At 41.7% G+C, this 18,204-nt stretch overlaps 1 protein-coding gene across 1 annotated transcript; it reads left to right on the forward strand.

Moving 5' to 3' along the window:
• Window positions 1-1,461: 1,461 nt before the first annotated feature.
• On the forward strand, window positions 1,462-17,868 carry LOC139575959 (trace amine-associated receptor 13c-like). Its single transcript, XM_071401453.1, has 3 exons — window positions 1,462-1,836; window positions 11,033-11,386; window positions 12,101-17,868. Exons 2-3 carry the CDS (start codon window positions 11,119-11,121, stop codon window positions 13,024-13,026), a joined length of 1,194 nt encoding a protein of 397 aa, XP_071257554.1. The 5' UTR covers window positions 1,462-1,836; window positions 11,033-11,118; the 3' UTR covers window positions 13,027-17,868.
• The last annotated feature ends 336 nt before the right edge of the window (window positions 17,869-18,204 follow it).

An 18,204-nucleotide genomic window follows, 5' to 3' on the forward strand; every position in this document is an offset into this window, starting at 1 on the left:
CATATCAAGAAGCTGAATAAACATCAATATCATTACACAGGTGTACCTTGTGCTGGGGACAATAAAAGGCCACTCTAAAATGTGCAGTTTTGTCACACAACACAATGCCACAGATGTCTCAAGTTTTGAGGGAGCGTGCAATTGGCCTGCTGACTGCAAGAATGTCCACCAAAGCTGTTGCCAGATAATTTAATGTTAATTGCTCTACCAGAAGTCGCCTCCAACGTTGTTTTAAAGAATTTGGCAGTACGACCAACCAGCCTCTCAACCGCAGACCACATGTGTGGCGTTGTGTGGGCGAGCGGTTTGCTGATGTCAACGTTGTGATCATAGTGCCCCATGGTGGCGGTGGGGTTATGGTATGTGTAGGCATAAAATACAGACAACGAACACAATTTTATCGATCGCAATTTGAATGCACATAAATACCGTGACGAGATTCTGAGGCCCAAAATGAGGCCAATATTGTTTTACGTATCTGTGACCAACAGATGCATATCTGTGTTCCCAGTCATGTGAAATCCATAGATTAGGGTCTAATGAATTTATTTAAATTGACTGATTTCCTTATATGAACTGTAACTCAGTAAAATCTTTGAAATTGTTGCACATTGCATTTATATTTTTGTTCAGTATAATTGAAGGGTCCCAGATTTAGTTTACTAAGTTCTACCCCCCAGTCCAGGTTGGTTATCTACTTTGAAGAGCTAGTCAAATGATTTTGTCAGACAGCTCTGCAACATACTTAGGCAGGCTTGCCTAGCTGAATAAGATGACTAAAGACAGTACAGTACAGGGAGCACAGAGATAACGTTGTCTGGCTAGCTGCTACTACCTGAGCAGAGATGAGAGGATGACTTTAAGGAATTAAAAATAATAAAGCCATCAAATTAAAACTAAGTAATATACACAACTGAAATATTGTATTATTTCATAGTAATTTCCTATTTTTCTATTGATGTCTACCCAATGTGGACCTGACAGAAAAAATGTAATGTGAATGTTCACTGTTGTTGGCTTTAGAATTTCAATTAAAAAACTCTAAAATCATTTGAATGCCATTATTTCATAATGCATTTAATTTATTTTGATTCTTATCGTAAACAAAATTTAAAAAAAGTTTATTTTATTTTTATAATCGAACCGAAACCCGAACCGAGCTCAAAAAACACTTATCACTCAGCACTAGTTCCATGTAGAACCCTCTGTGGAAATGGTTCTACATGGAACCCCAAAAGTTTCTATCAGGAACCAAAAGGGTTCTAATTGGAACCAAAAAAGGTTAGTCAAATGGTTCTCTTATGGGGACAGATAGCACCTTTTTTATATGAGTGTAGAGAGCGCACAAGACATAGGGCATATAAGTCGCTTGGAGTGGTGAGAGACAGAAGTGGGAGGGGATGTGGGAGGGAGAGTGTGGGGGAAAGAGACTGGGAGAGAGAAGCTGCTGTGTGTGGACTGTAGCTTGCAGCTGCAATTGTGGAAGAGGGAGAAAGCGTGCTCATGTGAGAGAGACTCAGAGACTACTAGAGAGAGAGAGAACGCAAAAGAGGTTGAGAGAGAGTGAGAGAGAGACAGACAGATAGAGAAGGCTGAAACACAGAGAGTGAAGTAAATAAAGAATTCAAGAAAGACAGTACAGTGACGCAGTGCTTCTCTGTCTACTGTAGGTGTACGAATTCTGTGGAGGCAGCGTGATACAAGGACTATACATTTGCTGTCTCCTATCAGCCGGATTTACTCCGAAAAGGGTATCAATCACCATTGGACCATATACTTCTCCACAATATTGCAGCCACTAAAGGTGGACTTTTAACAAGTGCAGTGACAATGCAGGTGAGATTCTCTTGATTGTTTATATACTGTACGTGTGTTCAACTGCATGTTGTACTGAAATTATAGTGTTTGGTTTGCTAGACTTGAAGTAAGCCTTTTTATTGAAATTAATCACTTGTGGTGCATGGCATTTCTATCTGTTTATAATATGGAAAACTGAATATCTACCAGATGCTGAGTTATGTATATTTCATGCGCTTGCAGACTGTATGTTATGTTTGCGGTAAAATAATATTCAACAGCTTCTGTCTGAAGCCAGATGATGTGTCGACAGAGGATGTGTCGACAGAGGCTGTGTTGTTTAGTTTAATTGTGGTAATGAGCTGTTACTATGCATTTACTTATAATCTGAGTTATATTTGATATGGCTTCCAGGTAAAAAAAACAAAGATGTGCTTTGGAAAGTGAACTTTTATGATTGAGTGTAGAGAACAATGACGTTCTGTGTCTCTGTGTCGCTCTTCTTTCCCCTCTCATACCGTACACACAGATACAGTCACACTCACAATATGTGTTGCTTTTGTTCAGTAAGTCCTGTGCTGCTGGCTCTCCCTAGAGCTGCCGACAGCAGGACAGTTGATGGAGAGACGTGCTCTGGGTGGGGTGCCTGTTCATTAGAAGAGTGTGATTGAGACCACAGTATATTGACAGGGAGTAGAACAATGAGACTTCTGTACATGGTTAACAAACACAACCAAGATCAACAGAGCAAGCGAGGAGTCACCTATAGATCAACGGATAGCTAGATTCAGGAATAAAGTGCTTTTCACACATCCTGTAACAGCAAAATAAAATGGATTGATAGAGAAAGTAAGAGGTAGATGAGAGAAGGTGTGGAAAGGGAAGGCTGGGAAGAGATATGCAGTATGGGGAGTCGTCATAGATTGAGTGGACTTTGGAGAAGGGTAGAAAAGAGAAAAGGAGGAGAGGGAGTGTGAGAGAGATGAAGGAGTCACTGCTGTGTTCTAGTACAGCTAGGCTATGACAGTAAAGACAGCCCTGGCTTGGGGGGACATCGAATAGAGATGGCCTGTCCATTATTCCTGCTCCAGGGTGGGAGCCCTGACCTAGCCCCTAATCCAACAGCCTTCTCCACGCCTCTCACCCAAGGAGACCGCCACGGCTCTCCTCACACAAACAAACACACATCCACTGCATGCATGACAAACACAAGCGTCATGAGCCCCGTGGTCAGTCAGCCCTCCTTACCCAGCTAGCTCCTCAAAGGTTCACCACACACTTCTGCCTACCACTTAGGCATTTTACTTTGCACAGACGCCTGTATATCCATTTAAATTTGTATCAAGGGCATTTGTTAGTGTATTGTTATACTGCTTCTCTTTTGTCATTTGCATTGGTTTGGAGTTTGTGAGATTTGTTTTGTTGTAAAACTAAAAGATTGTGTGGATGAAGTCATGTCTTGCTGTGAGGATCAGTTGTGTATTTGTTGTGACAGTGTCCCCCACAGCCTCAGGCATTGCTATGGGCACACATGGGACATTTCCGCCTGTCATCTCCACTTTAGTTACAACCAAAGACGTTTAACAAGGGTACAGATCTTGTACCTCCCCGAAGCTTAAAAGATAAATCTGTATGCCATCAAACAAAATGCTTTTTTTCTTTCGTTCAGCATTTTGATTTCAAGTCTTAGTCGTGCTTAATCCTCATATAATTGAGATGGAATGCTCAGTGTAAGGCTCAGTTTAATTTATAATAATAGCTGTAATCAGATTTTCTCTATCCCCACAGTTTTCATTTGGTCCACTCAGGGATCTTACCAGCTATAAATCTCAGTTATGTGCAGTGGTGGAAAAAGTACTGAATTGTCATCCTTGAGTAAAAGTAAAAATACCTTTAATAGAAAATTACTGAAGTAAAAAGGAAAGTAAAAGTCTAAAAGTATTTGGTTTTAAATATCAAAAGTAAATGTAATTGTTAGAATATACTTAAGTATTAAAAGTACAAGTATAAATAATTTCACATTCCTTATATTAAGCAAACCAGACAGCACCATTTTTTTATTGCCTTTTTTTACAGATAGCCAGGGGCACACTCCAACACTCCAACATCATTTAAAAACAAGACATTTGTGTTTAGTGAGTCTGCCAGAGGCAGAAGGGATGACCAGGGATGTTCTCTTGATAAGTGTGTGAATTTGACCTTTTTCCTGTCTTGCTAAGCATTCGAAACATAACAAGTACTTCTGGGTGTCAGGGAAAATGTATGGAGTAAAAAGTACATTATTTTCTTTAGGAAGGTAGCAAAGTAAAAGTTGTCAAATATAAATAGTAAAGTACAGATACCCCCCAAAAAATGACTTAAGTAGTACTTTAAAGTATTTTTACTTGAGTACTTTACACCACTGGTTGTGTGTCATTATATAAGAGCGTTAAATATTGCAAGTTGAGCTTCCACCTCCCATTATGGCCTGTAGAGTAAATTGCTGCTCTTAGTTGAGCTATTTAGTCATGGTGATTGGTCTATAGGCATGACTCATAATGAACAAAACAATGCAGCCTCTCTGTCCAGGTTGGATTCATTAGCTTCATTCAGCCTGTTGCACACACACATACGTCTGTGTTCGAAGATTGCATGGAGAGGAAAAAAACCCTTGAATGTGCCGTGAAGGTTAAGGGCTCCCATTATTTTGTGTGCATTATCTTAAACATGTGAGGTGTGTCACTTAGGCTGGTCCTGCTGGGCCATACCGATAGTTCCCATGGCACTCATCCTCAATGTTAATAACATTTTAAAAATGGACTCTGGTTTGTCAGGTGAACTAACCTTCCTACCTGGCTTGCAGAGACAAGGTGCTGTCAATTTAACCTTTTATTTTGACTAGGCAAGTCAGTTAAGAACAAATTCTTATTTACAATGACAGCCTACCAGGGAACAGTGGGTTAACTGCCTTATTCAGGGCAGAATGACAGATTTTTACCTTGTCAGCTCAGGGATTTGATCCAGCAACCTTTTGGTTACTGGCCCAACGCGCTAACCACTAGGCACTAGGCTACCTGATACCCCAAATAAACTCTTCAGCTTGAAGAATACTGTCAGTCCCTGGAGAACGCTTGATCTGTGTCCCTAACGTAAGATGAAGTGGGAGTGCTGCTGCCTGAGGAGCTGCAGCTGCAGTCAATATTAACTGGGCTGGGCTATTTTTACCCCATTTTGTTTTTCCACTGAATTGGTCTTTTAACCCAAATATATATGAATTCTAGTCAATGGACACAATAAGCAGAAATGTGTGAGATGTTTGAAATGATTCCCTTTGTTTTGGGCAATGATAACTAGGACTGTAAATGTAGGAGAATTGTGAGTTGTTTTCACTCAGTCGGATTCACAATTGCAGAAAGAGAAGAGAAAGATGAGCAAAAAATACTGTATCAAATATAAAATACAAATACTGATCTACAGTATTTGAATGCAAAAAAAGGGAAAATTATATTATTTTATACTAATGCAAGTGCTCAGAGGAAGAGATTTTGTTTAACAAGTAATAAAATAATACTCTAGCATCCTCCCCTTGCGAGGATAACAACACAGCCTTAAACATGTTTTTAATGATGATTGGAGAACACATTGGGAGGGATCTTAGACCACTCCTCCATACAGAATATTTCCAGATCCTTGATATCCTTCGTCTGTGTTTATGGACTGCCCTCTTCAATTCAAACCACAGGTTTTCAATGGGGATCAAATCCTGAGGCGGCCATTTCAAAATGTATATTTTGTGGTCAATTAACCATTGTCTTGCTAAAAGATCCACTTGCGGCAAAGTTTCAAGATCCCTCCCAATGTGTTCTCCAACCTTATAAAACATTTTCCAAAATAGCTCAGTGTCGTTATACCTGTATTGAAAACAGGGGATTCAGGAGAAAGATATGACCCCTTATTGATGTCACCTGTTAAATCCACCTCCATCCGTGTAGATGAAAGAGATGAGACAGGTTAAAGAAGGATTTTTAAGCCTTGAGACAATCGAGACATGTATTGTGTATGTGTGCCATTCAGAGGGTGAATGGGCAGGACAAAAGGACATCCAGCCAACTTGACACAACTGTGGGAAGGATTCAACATGGGCCAGCATCCCTGTGGAAAGCTTTTGACACCTTGTAGAGTCCATGGTCCAACTCATTGAGGCTGTTCTGAGGGCAAAAGGGGGCGGGGGGATCCAACAACAGAAAAAACACATTTTGCCCAAGGGATCCGTGGAAGTTTAGAGGGTGTAATACAATACAATGTAATATTATTAATCTACAATGTATGTTATTAAACCTTGGGCAACATGGGGCTATTGGTATCCACAGTACTCCACCTATTATACATTTTTCATCTCAATACTTCAATACTATATATTTTTTACATAAATGCACTGTAATTTAAAGTAATTGTCCAGTGAAAATCTAACTTTTAAAAGTTAATGTTCTGTTAACTCATATCCAAATCATTTTGTGGCCGACGCATTAATTGAAGAAAAAATACTTTAAAAAAGCCACCTCAAACTTGTATCTCAAACAGACTGTTTCAAAAATGCTTTTTAAATGTGATTTAAACATAATCGGTTCAAGGATATACATCTGGTGTATTAGAAGCATTTATTGGTACCATGATTGACTTCCTATTTATTTATTTATTTCACTATTATGGGGGATCCTGTTTTCTGATAACAATGCCTGCAGTGGCGTGGTCGGCCTTGAACGTCCATGGCTTCAATGAGAGGTGGCAGTCTGTCATGTCTACTCCCACTCCTCCCCTCTGGTGTTCGACGTCGCCGGTATACTAACCACCGGTCCTGGGATCCATCATTACGCACACCTGGCATCAATCATTACGAGCACCTGCACGTTGTCATGAGGCACACTTCGACTCCATTACCTTACTTATTACAACCCCTATATCTGGCACTCCCTTAGGTTCCTTCCCCAGTCAGTATTGATCCTGTGTTCATGCAAAGACGCTACTGTTTAGTTGTCTCGTTTGTTGTTTTATTAAACGTTTCACCTGCTTCTCGACTCACAGCGTCTTTGTTACACAGTCGTGACAACATGTGTAGAACTGCAGGATATTAGCTTTATAGCTGCAACAATAAACATTTCTCTGCCCCATGACAAAATGTGTAGAATTGCAGGAAATTAGCTTTTTTTTTCCTCCAAGAGGCGGACCCTTAAAATGTTCCTTCCAGGGCCGAGACTTGGTTTGTCCGGCCTTGCACACGAAATCATGGTAAAACTCCTTGTATGATATTTTTATCTCACTCAAGTTGTGTTCTGATTATGAAGGGTCACTGATGGATTTGCTATCACAAAAAAGTTTGAGTAAAGTAGTAAGTAGTTCCAAAGTTTAAAAAAGTAACCATCCTTTTTAATTTTCACATGTAGCGAGCAAAGCGTTCGTGTTGTCCAACCAACATACGTAGTAGCTGAGTCAGACAATATAGTTTTCATGCATCTAATTAGCCTATTTCTCAGTGACAGTTAGGTGAATCAGTGAGTGACTTGTTCAAGATGGATAAACAAAAGGCAAGATCAAGTGGTGAACAAAAACTCCACAAAAAAGGCTTTATCTGATCAAGCTCGTGCCAAATTACAGACAATAACCACGTCAGCAAAGCTACCACCTCATCCTCGACTGACGAAACACTATCGCAGGTGGAAGCTAGTAGGCCTAGTCATGCAGCAGCTAGCACTAAAGCTTCCCAGTCCCCACAGAGATCTCACGGCAATGACAGTGGCCTTGCTTCTCCTCTTCTTCCTCCCCTCAAGAATAGTGACAGTTCCTCTAGAGAGAGTACCGGTCCTCCTCTTCTCCCAGAAAACCAAGCTGATGACTGTCAGGGACCCAGCAGCGCTCATGAGTGACCCCCCCCCCTTTCCGTGTACACTGGTAAAAGCCTATGAGTGATGAGACTGATAGCCCACGACAGCTAGCCCCGAGTTCCAATGTGTAATATAAATAGGCTACCAGCTAAATACTGTATATAGCAATAGATATGCTAGTAGGCTAGACTGCATTGTCTGCATAATGAAACGAGCCCTAGTAAGCTATTGTTTTGACAGTGGACTGATTATTTGGCATTAATAGACTGGTTTTATGGAGCACAAACTTTCTATCCATACTGCGAGAGAGTGCAAGGATGGCTGGTAGGCTATAGGAAAGTTGTATATTCAAAAGAAATATTTTGGGTACTGATTTAGTATGCTGTTGCATCACATTTATTTTACAATCTGAAATGTTTGAATTTTCCACTTTAATTACTGAACAAGTAAATACATTATTGCCGCCAGCCAGCATTCGAAATAGCAGCATTGCGACACCGTAGGCCTATAGCTTCATGAAACATAAACGTTAGACTTAACATGAGAAAATGAGGACCAAATAAAAATAAACATGCATCTATCCAAGCAAAGCTACAGGCTACTAGAAGCACTAGCACCACATCATCTGAAAGGGGGGGCAAACTACGACTTTGCTGGGGGTCCAGAGAAACTGCGCTACGCCAGTGAACATAACATATCATACTGTACTCATTTGAGTGTCACAAATTTACATTTACTATGTTACGTCTTTGAGGACAGGCTGTTATTTTATAGTCTTTCTTTCTCATTTTTATCAAGGGCGCCAATAATTTTGGACCTGATTGTATATGGCAGTGAAACAAAACAACGGATCTCACAAATTCCCTAATCAAGCATTGTGATGTGCATTGAATATGATGTGCCTATGACAAATTTACAGTACAGTGCAACACCAAGTTTCTATTGTCACGTACACAAGTACAGTGAAATGCCGTTCTTGCTGGCTCTTTCCCAACAATGCAGTAATGAATATCAGAAGTACTATAAAAAATAAACACCATACATAAACCTGTGGGGTACACTGTGTACTTACAATGATTTAGGAAGTATACAGTACATGTCATTTCCTTTGAATACATCACGATTGCCCATTTTGCAGTATATTCAACACCTCAAAACCAAGCAATCTTCTTTATTGTTGTGTAATAATAGAGGTTGTCCGTTGATGGGGATTTGTGAGGTGTCGCTAGCAGTGCCCATCTGCAGAACATACTGTATAGGTAACTGCCAAAATAAAGGAAACATCAACATAAAGCGTCTTAATAGGGCCACCACGAGCCTCCAGAACAGCTTCAATGTGCCTGGCATAGATTCTACAAGAGTCTGGAACTCTATTGAAGGGTTGCGACACCAGTCTTCCACAAGAAATTCCATAATTTGGTGTTTTGTTGATGGTGGTAGAAAACACTGTCTCAGGCGCTGCTCCAGAATCTCCCATAAGTGTTTAATTGGGTTGACATCTGGTGACTGAGACACACACACAAACCTGTGTGGGAAGCATTTGCTTTCAATAAACTTTGTATCCCTCATTTACTCAAGTGTTTCGTTTATTTTGGCAGTTACCTGTAGGTCATTTTAGGAAACATATACAGTGGGGAGAACAAGTATTTGATACACTGCCGATTTTGCAGGTTTTCCTACTTACAAAGCATGTAGAGGTCTGTAATTTTTATCATAGGTACACTTCAACTGTGAGAGACGGAATCTAAAACAAAAATCCAGAAAATCACATTGTATGATTTTTAAATAATTAATTTGCATTTTATTGCATGACATAAGTATTTGATCACCTACCAACCAGTAAGAATTCCGGCTCTCACAGACCTGTTAGTTTTTCTTTAAGAAGCCCTCCTGTTCTCCACTCATTACCTGTATTAACTGCACCTGTTTGAACTCGTTACCTGTATAAAAGACACCTGTCCACACACTCAATCAAACAGATTCCAACCTCTCCACAATGGCCAAGACCAGAGAGCTGTGTAAGGACATCAGGGATAAAATTGTAGACCTGCACAAGGCTGGGATGGGCTGCAGGACAATTGGCAAGCAGCTTGGTGAGAAGGAAACAACTGTTGGCGCAATTATTAGAAAATGGAAGAAGTTCAAGATGACGGTCAATCACCCTCGGTCTGGGGCTCCATGCAAGATCTCACCTCGTGGAGCATCAATGATCATGAGGAAGGTGAGGGATCAGCCCAGAACTACACGGCAGGACCTGGTCAATGACCTGAAGAGAGCTGGGACCACAGTCTCAAAGAAAACCATTAGTAACACACTACGCCGTCATGGATTAAAATCCTGCAGCGCACGCAAGGTCCCCCTGCTTAAGCCAGTGCATGTCCAGGCCTGTCTGAAGTTTGCCAATGACCATCTGGATGATCCAGAGGAGGAATGGGAGAAGGTCATGTGGTCTGATGAGACAAAAATAGAGCTTTTTGGTCTAACTCCACTCGCCGTGTTTGGAGGAAGAAGAAGTATGAGTACAACCCCAAGAATACCATCCCAACCGTGAAGCATGGAGGTGGAAACATCATTCTTTGGGGATGCTTTTCTGCAAAGGGGACAGGACGACTGCACCGTATTGAGGGGAGGATGGATGGGGCCATGTATCGCGAGATCTTGGCCAACAACCTCCTTCCCTCAGTAAGAGCATTGAAGATGGGTCGTGGCTGGGTCTTCCAGCATGACAACGACACGAAGTACACAGCCATGGCAACTAAGGAGTGGCTCCGTAAGAAGCATCTCAAGGTCCTGGAGTGGCCTAGCCAGTCTCCAGACCTGAACCCAATAGAAAATCTTTGGAGGGAGCTGAAACTCCGTATTGCCCAGCGACAGCCCCGAAACCTGAAGGATCTGGAGAAGATCTGTAGGGAGGAGTGGGCCAAAATCCCTGCTGCAGTGTGTGCAAACCTAGTCAAGAACTACAGGAAACGTATGATCTCTGTAATTGCAAACAAAGGTTTCTGTACCAAATATTAAGTTCTGCTTTTCTGATGTATCAAATACTTATGTCATGCAATAAAATGCAAATTAATTACTTAAAAATCATACAATGTGATTTTCTGGATTTTTGTTTTAGATTCCGTCTCTCATAGTTGAAGTGTACCTATGATAAAAATTACAGACCTCTACATGCTTTGTAAGTAGGAAAACCTGCAAAATCGGCAGTGTATCAAATACTTGTTCTCCCCACTGTAGCTAGACAGCACAGTAGGTGATGTGAGTGTTATCATGCAAATCAACGTTGTATTATGTGTTACATAGCAGTGTTTGTAGTTTTCCTTTGGACAGGTTTGATGGTTTACCTTGGTTTATAATGTTCCTGCTTGTTTCTCCAGGAGCATCTCTCAGTCCAGCAGATGGGCACCAGGAGCACAAAGTTCTCCTAGTAGTGAGGTTTGTCCTGGGCCTCGTCCGGACTACCATGACTGACCTCCTGGCCAACCTGAGTGTTCCATGGGGCACACAGGCGATTGTGTGCCCCAACCTGACAGCAGCAGCCATGGTTGTGCCGGGGTCAGGCAAGTCTCTGGCCCCCTTCTGCACCTTCTGCTGCTGTGGCCTGCTGAACCGTACCCTGGCCGCGGTGTTTATGGTCAGTCTGGCCTTCGCCATAGTGGTGGGCAACGTGGTCACGCTCACCGTCTTCATGCAGACAAGACAGGTCCGCACACCACAGGGATACCTCAAAGGTAAAGAAAACTAACTCACTGAATCAGACTTGTTCATTCAGAACGAGCTCATTTACTCTCAAGAAATGCTGTTGATTTCTCATTATGAGAATGGTAGTCACATGTCAGTTGCTTATGTTTACACACATGGGTGCAATATATTCACTGACATGGAAGAAGAACAACCTTTGGTGTTCTTGACACTGAAAGGTGAAATTAATTTAAATTCAAACACCTTTCTGGTTTAATGTTCTGTTTCTAGAGTCACATGTTTGTTTATGTTGCCTGCTGGTTACATGTAACTTTTTAGTAGTTTAGCAGATACTCTTATCCAGAGCGACTTACAGGAGCAATTATGGTTAAGTGCCTTGCTCAAGGGCACATCGGCAGATTTCTCACCTAGTCAGCTAAGGGATTCAAACCAGAGACCTTTTGGTTACTGGCCCAATACTCTTAACCGCTAGGCTACCTGCCACCCTGTATTGGTTATATTGGCAGGATTCATTAAGACGGTCGGTGCTTGTTGTTTATCAGAGAACTAAATCAATCTTCAATGCTGTTCAGTCACAATCAGGGATTCCTTTGTGCATTGCCTCAAAGGACGCAAAAGCATTTCCACACACCACTGTAGATTTGTTTTCCATGGAATTGAATGTAAAATCAGCTTTTAGAACACAGGGATTTGTACCGTACTTGGTTGAGTGTGAACTATGAATGACCTTTCTCTCCTGACAGTCTCTCTGGCCATAGCGGACATGATGGTTGGAGTGCTGGTGGTTCCTTTCTCTGTCTACACTGAGATCTCTCTGATGGTGACCAGCTCCCCTCCTGTCTGGTACCAGGGGGGCACTGACCCCTCCATGGGGGGCCTGGTGGGACCCTGGCAGCCCTGCATGCTGATTGGTCCAGTCTTCGCTGGCTGTACGTTTGTCTCCATCAGTACTATTTTCCTGATGACGGTAGAGCGCTGTGTGGCCATCTTATGGCCCCTACATAAGGACCACCTGGTGACACGGAGACGCACCCTGTTTCTCATCCTCTTCTCCTGGGCAGGCAGTTACCTTCTGGCCCTAGCCCCCCTCATCCTCAGCAACAACTTCACACTGGAGTACAGTGAGTGCAGCCGGATGTGTAACTATGTCCCCCTGTGGGATGGAGTCACTCTGCCCTCTGACGCCAACATCCTCCTGCTGTTCCCCGTGTTTGACTTTACGCTGCTGGGCGGCACCCTGGTATTCAACATCCTGTCCTTCACCAGCATCCGCCGCTACACACGCAAACGTAAGCTCATGTCAGAGGGGAATGTGGGGGTCGAGGGAGGGGGAGGCGGCTGCCAACATAGACCCTCCTTCTCTGACATCAAGGCCGCCAAGACGATCAGCATTCTGACGTTTGCCTTCACGGCTTCCTTCACCCCCATCGCTGTGTTTGTGCTGGGCAACGTGGTGGGCTTCACCTGGTGCAACTTCTCCTTTGTAGCCTTCTGGATCCTGACTGGGAACAGCTGCTGTAATGTGATAATATACAGCGTGAGAGACCAGCGCTTCAGGAAAGGAGTGACTCTGCTTTTTCAGAGGGAGCACTCACCTTCCCACGGGGAGAAAGGCGGAGCTACCCCCCCCACTCACCTTGTGACTACAACCCCAACCCCACCTCCTTAAACTATTTTGAAAAGACAACCAGTGCCCTTTTCTTTAACTTTACTATGGAGAGAGGGATTTAATCGGCATTTAACTTCAGGTATAAAAAAAAAGCTTCTTTTTTTTTTCACTGTGTCTAAATAATGAAACATAACTGTAGCTACCTTATGTGGTATCTAGTAGTTGCCAGCTATTCCCAGCATCATTTAAATCATATGACTCAAGCTGTCTCATTGGACGAGGTGAGATATCTGTGGGGGATATCTTAATAACATGCACTTTATCATAGAGATGTAAGTAATGTATGGTTTTCATTTGTTTTGTGACATGTTTTGTGACTGTCCAGAAACATGTTAATTTTGCACAATTTTCTCTATAATAGCGTTTATTTTTTCTATAATACCATTATATTCATGAGGATGGCGTAATCAAATGTGAGTGAATGAATTGTGAGAATGTTTTGAATCTAAATGAAGAGAGATGTTGATGTTTTGTACAGTTATGGGCAATTCGACGGGTCCGTGATCTGTACTACACAGAAATGCATGATTATGGATATGAATGTCATTCTCTTCAAGGTGATGTATCCTAAATAGGTACAGAAAGGTTTACATATGCAATATCTTCTTTTGCATATTTGGGTATTATTCTACACACGGGCTATTATTTTAATGAGCTCTGCCCCCAAACAAGACCAAATTAAATCTGAACCAATCATAGATGTCTTTGTTTCACAAGTTTAGACATCAAAGTACAGCAGAGCACAGTAGAGTACAATACAGCACAGTAGAGTACAATACAGCACAGTAGAGTAAATATACAGCACAGTAGAGTACAATACAGCACAGTAGAGTACAATACAGCACAGTAGAGTACAGTACAGCACAGTAGAATACAGCACAGTAGAGTACAATACAGCACAGTAGAGTACAGTACAGCACAGTAGAGTACAGTAGAGTACAGTACAGCACAGTAGAGTAGAATACAGCACAGTAGAGTAGAATACAGCACAGTAGAGTACAGTACAACACAGTAGAGTACAATACAGCACAGTAGGGTACAATACAGCACAGTAGAGTAGAATACAGCACAGTAGAGTACAGTACATCACAGTAGAGTACAGTACAGCACAGTAGAGTTCTGTACAGTACATTCTAGTGTACTCAACTGCTCAACTGTAGTATGCTCTAATGTGTACTGTACTAAACTGTACTCTACTGAACTATACTCTACTTTTCTTTACGGTACTGTACTGTTCTGTACTATACTGTGCTGTCCAAACTGTGATTTGTGACTACTATTTCAAGGCACAAGGAAATGTTTCTTAAACTTACAGAAGGCAGAAACATTTCTCCAAAAACGAAATATGTGTTGATATTAGTTGGCAGGGGTCTTTACATCAACATTATTGTGTTTTGATGTATTCTGATACCTTTTTAAGTATTTTTCTGGTAGCTGTTTTCTAAGCCCCCTTTTCCAGAAAATCAAAGCACTTGCTTATTCCTAATTTCTAGGACGGGAAAAAGGTTAAACAATATATATAGACTCTTAGCTTTCATTTGACACCCAATTTGACATTCTCCTATGACCTTCACATGTTGGTGTTCATGGGTCCATTCACATAAAATGTACCTTATTCATCTCATGGATGCCAGTGTACACACGGAAAAATGAATATGAACGGTACAACAAGCAAAAATGAATATGAAACATTCTAAATTCACTGAAATAGACAAAACGATTCAGATGCCTTATCTTATGTTTTGAGAGTGAATGACCCACAAAGACCAAATCCTCTGTTTAATCTTTTCTGCTTAGCGGCTGTAAAGTTACACCATTAAAGGAGTTACATTTATCTCTGAATATTCTCATACCATTATATGTTGTTTATAACATTATTATTATTCAAGGAAAAACATGCTCAAGATATTTACAGCACTTATACAATGTTGATCGAATAAATGCAAATCAATTTATTTAAATTCAAATCATATCTAACTCAAAATGACATGACTTAAAGTAAACATGCTGATAAACATTTTGTAGCATTTTCAATAAACATCACACAAAGAAATCAGGATCATTTCCATATGATCTGTACTAAAAAGCTGTTTTGGTACATTGTGTCACAGTGGCAATGATAATATTTCATGAAAATAAAATATCTGTTTTGATATATTTTACAAGCTTAGAGCCTGTACGGACTCAGGAGAGGCAAAGGTCGAGAGCCGTGCGTCCTCCAAAACACAACCCAATCGCACTGCTTCTTGACACAATGCCCACTTAACCCAGAAGCCAGCCACACCAATGTGTCGGAGGAAACACTGTGCACCTGACGACCGTGTCAACGTGCCCGGCCCGCCACAGGAGTTGCTAGTGCGCGATGGGACAAGGACATCCCTGCTGGCCAAACCCTCCCCTAACACAGACAGCGCTGGGCCAATTGTGCGCCTCCCCATGGATCTCCCGGTCACGGCCAACTGCGACAGAGCCTGAACTCGAACCCAGAATCTCTAGTGGCACAGCTAGCTCTGCGGTGCAGTACCTTAGACCACTGCGCCACTCAGGAGCCCTCTGTGTCAATATTTAAACACTGTACAGAACTTTATCAGTATTGCATTATTCATCAGATGATGACGTCAGATTTAGTCATAAATACATTTGGAAACACTTCATTTTGTGAGTTTTTAATGGTGTTCACTCATGAGAGTAATGTGTTCAGACAGTACTAAATGTCTTTCAGGCATCTGCTCTAAAATTCACCGCCTCAGCAGTTACACAAGCTACACTAGAACCAATCATTTTCATCTTTTTGCCCCATCAGGATCCAACTTCCTTCCATTTGAGAAACGTTAGTGGAGAAGGGAACACCCTGCAAGCTGTAGTCAACAAGCCACTGGATGTCTCAGGAGTCCTGACAATGTCTACAACGTGATCTCTCACACAAATCCTTATGAGTCATGTCATAGTTTACAAATGTGGTATAAAAAGATAATGTATTTTATTTTTATCTACCATCACTATATATGTACGACCATGCCGTCGCAGAATATGTGTTATTTTACTGAAAACAGATACCAAATGGTAGACCTATTAAATGTGCATATAATCAGGAAGCTACTCCTCACTCCCATGTGCTGGCCTCACAAACTATGTCAACAACAGGGTTATTATGCCGACAATATATCTTTATTTTTTTTAACCTTTTTTTTAACCTTTATTTAACTAGAAGTCAGTTAAGAACAAATTCTTATTTACAATGACGGCCTACCACGGTCCACTAACCTGGATGATGGTGGGCCAATTGTGCACTGCTCTACAACGGCCGGTTGTGATACAGCCCGGAATCGAACCAGGGTCTGCAGTGACGCTTATAGCACTGAGATGTAGTGCCTTAGACCGCTGCGCCACCCGGGAGCCCAATAAATAGGCCATGATTGGCACCAGGCCCATCATCACTGAGCAGTGAATTGCGTGTTTGTCAGATGCATGCTCCGTACAGCCGTGCTTCATCTTATCCCCCTGGTGACAGAGAAGAGGGGGTGGTTGGATATCACATTCCCTCCTTATAATCAGAGAAATCTGGAGGTGCTGCAAGGAAGCATTAGATGGAAATGGATGGGGAGAGGCTGATATGTCAGAGCAGAGGTCTTGCTGGCAGAGATGAGATAAAAGCATATTTCTCCTGCAGCACTACCATGACATAAATTATCTGACACATGGCTGGTCATGTGACACAAGGCAAGGCTCAGGAGAACACTGGACTGTCAAATGAACCGCTTACTGGGAAAGAGAGAGATGGGGAGGAGGGAGAAAGAGAGGAGAGAGAGAGACATGATTAAAATATGCTGCTGTTTGTTGTTCATTTCACAATCTAAAAGTGGACCTATAATTTGGGTTGTATCATTACAGCACAACTAACAGTCTGACAACAGTGTTTGTAAGTCGGTTTGCATACTGTATATACCCAGCGCTTTGACTCCGTGGCCACCAGAATGACAGCATTGTTCATTTCCCCAGGCACTCTGGACATTGACAGCCCATCTGTGGTTCATCTAATTATGGTTTGAGATGACAAGAACTCCTTTTTGTGTTTAGGAAATCTCGAAAGTTACTGGCTAATTGCATCCTTAAACTGCCCCTGCAGACATCTCTGCCACCCAACCAGCTCTAAACCATTTTTTCCCTTTCAGCTGAAAGGTAGTCATTAATGAGAGGGTGTTCTCAGCTCATAGTTAAAGTTCCTACTGCCTAATTGTCAATCTCAAATAGTTAGCACCAAATATGCTGCCAGATAAAGATGAGAAATCCAATTATGGTAATGTGTTTTCACTTCAGGCACTGTCGTGGGGTAACTTGACAGGTTATATATTTTTCCAGTAACAACGAGCAACTCTAGTAAACAAGGTGTTACTTTAAATGTTTTTTAACCTGCCAAGTGATTCACAGACACATTTTAGGCTTAAAAGAAATACACACATGGGAATCATTGTATTGAATTTCTATCTCTGGTAGCAAAAGCTATTATGTTTTGGTTCCTTTTGATGTTTTTCATTTTCATGGTCTATTGGTGTGCTGGTGAGGGACAGAAACACAGAGTCCTTGTAGGCATCTTAGCAACATTGTGTTTGGTGAGGTTACAGGTGGGAGCACTGTTAGGAAGTCAGACAAATGCCATTTTTCTTGTGGCTACACTTTTATGGAAAAAGAGATGACGTAGCCTGCTTGCTCTCGCTGTGTGACTTGCCAGTCTGAGGTTAGTGAACGTACCCATTCACATCCCTGAGTGAAATTGTAAGGTCAAAAACTATGCAAGACATCAAAAAATGTAATGAAAATGTTTTACCATCTTGGAATTGTGTATTAGGCAATGGATATGACTTTAAGCTTGTATTCTACCAAAAGATAAAGGTTGAAAAGCAGACGGACTGTAGCATTTTTTTTAAGTGCTAAAAAAGTGCATTTCCCCATTGCAATTATCATGTTTCTAGCAACTCTGGAGAAAAGGCAGGCTGACATTAATCCCTCCTGTTTCTCACTAGAGAGTGAAGGTTTCGGATGCAAGGTGCCTGAGGGAAGCTCCTATCATTACCACCCAGGTAAATAGGACCCAGACAATTAACAGGAAGAACATTGTGTCAGCTACTGATAGCGCTCGTGGAACAACATCAACAAACCAACCTCCCTGTCAAATATCGC

This window comes from Salvelinus alpinus, chromosome 5, assembly GCF_045679555.1.
Source record: "Salvelinus alpinus chromosome 5, SLU_Salpinus.1, whole genome shotgun sequence".
Lineage (NCBI taxonomy): Eukaryota > Metazoa > Chordata > Actinopteri > Salmoniformes > Salmonidae > Salvelinus > Salvelinus alpinus.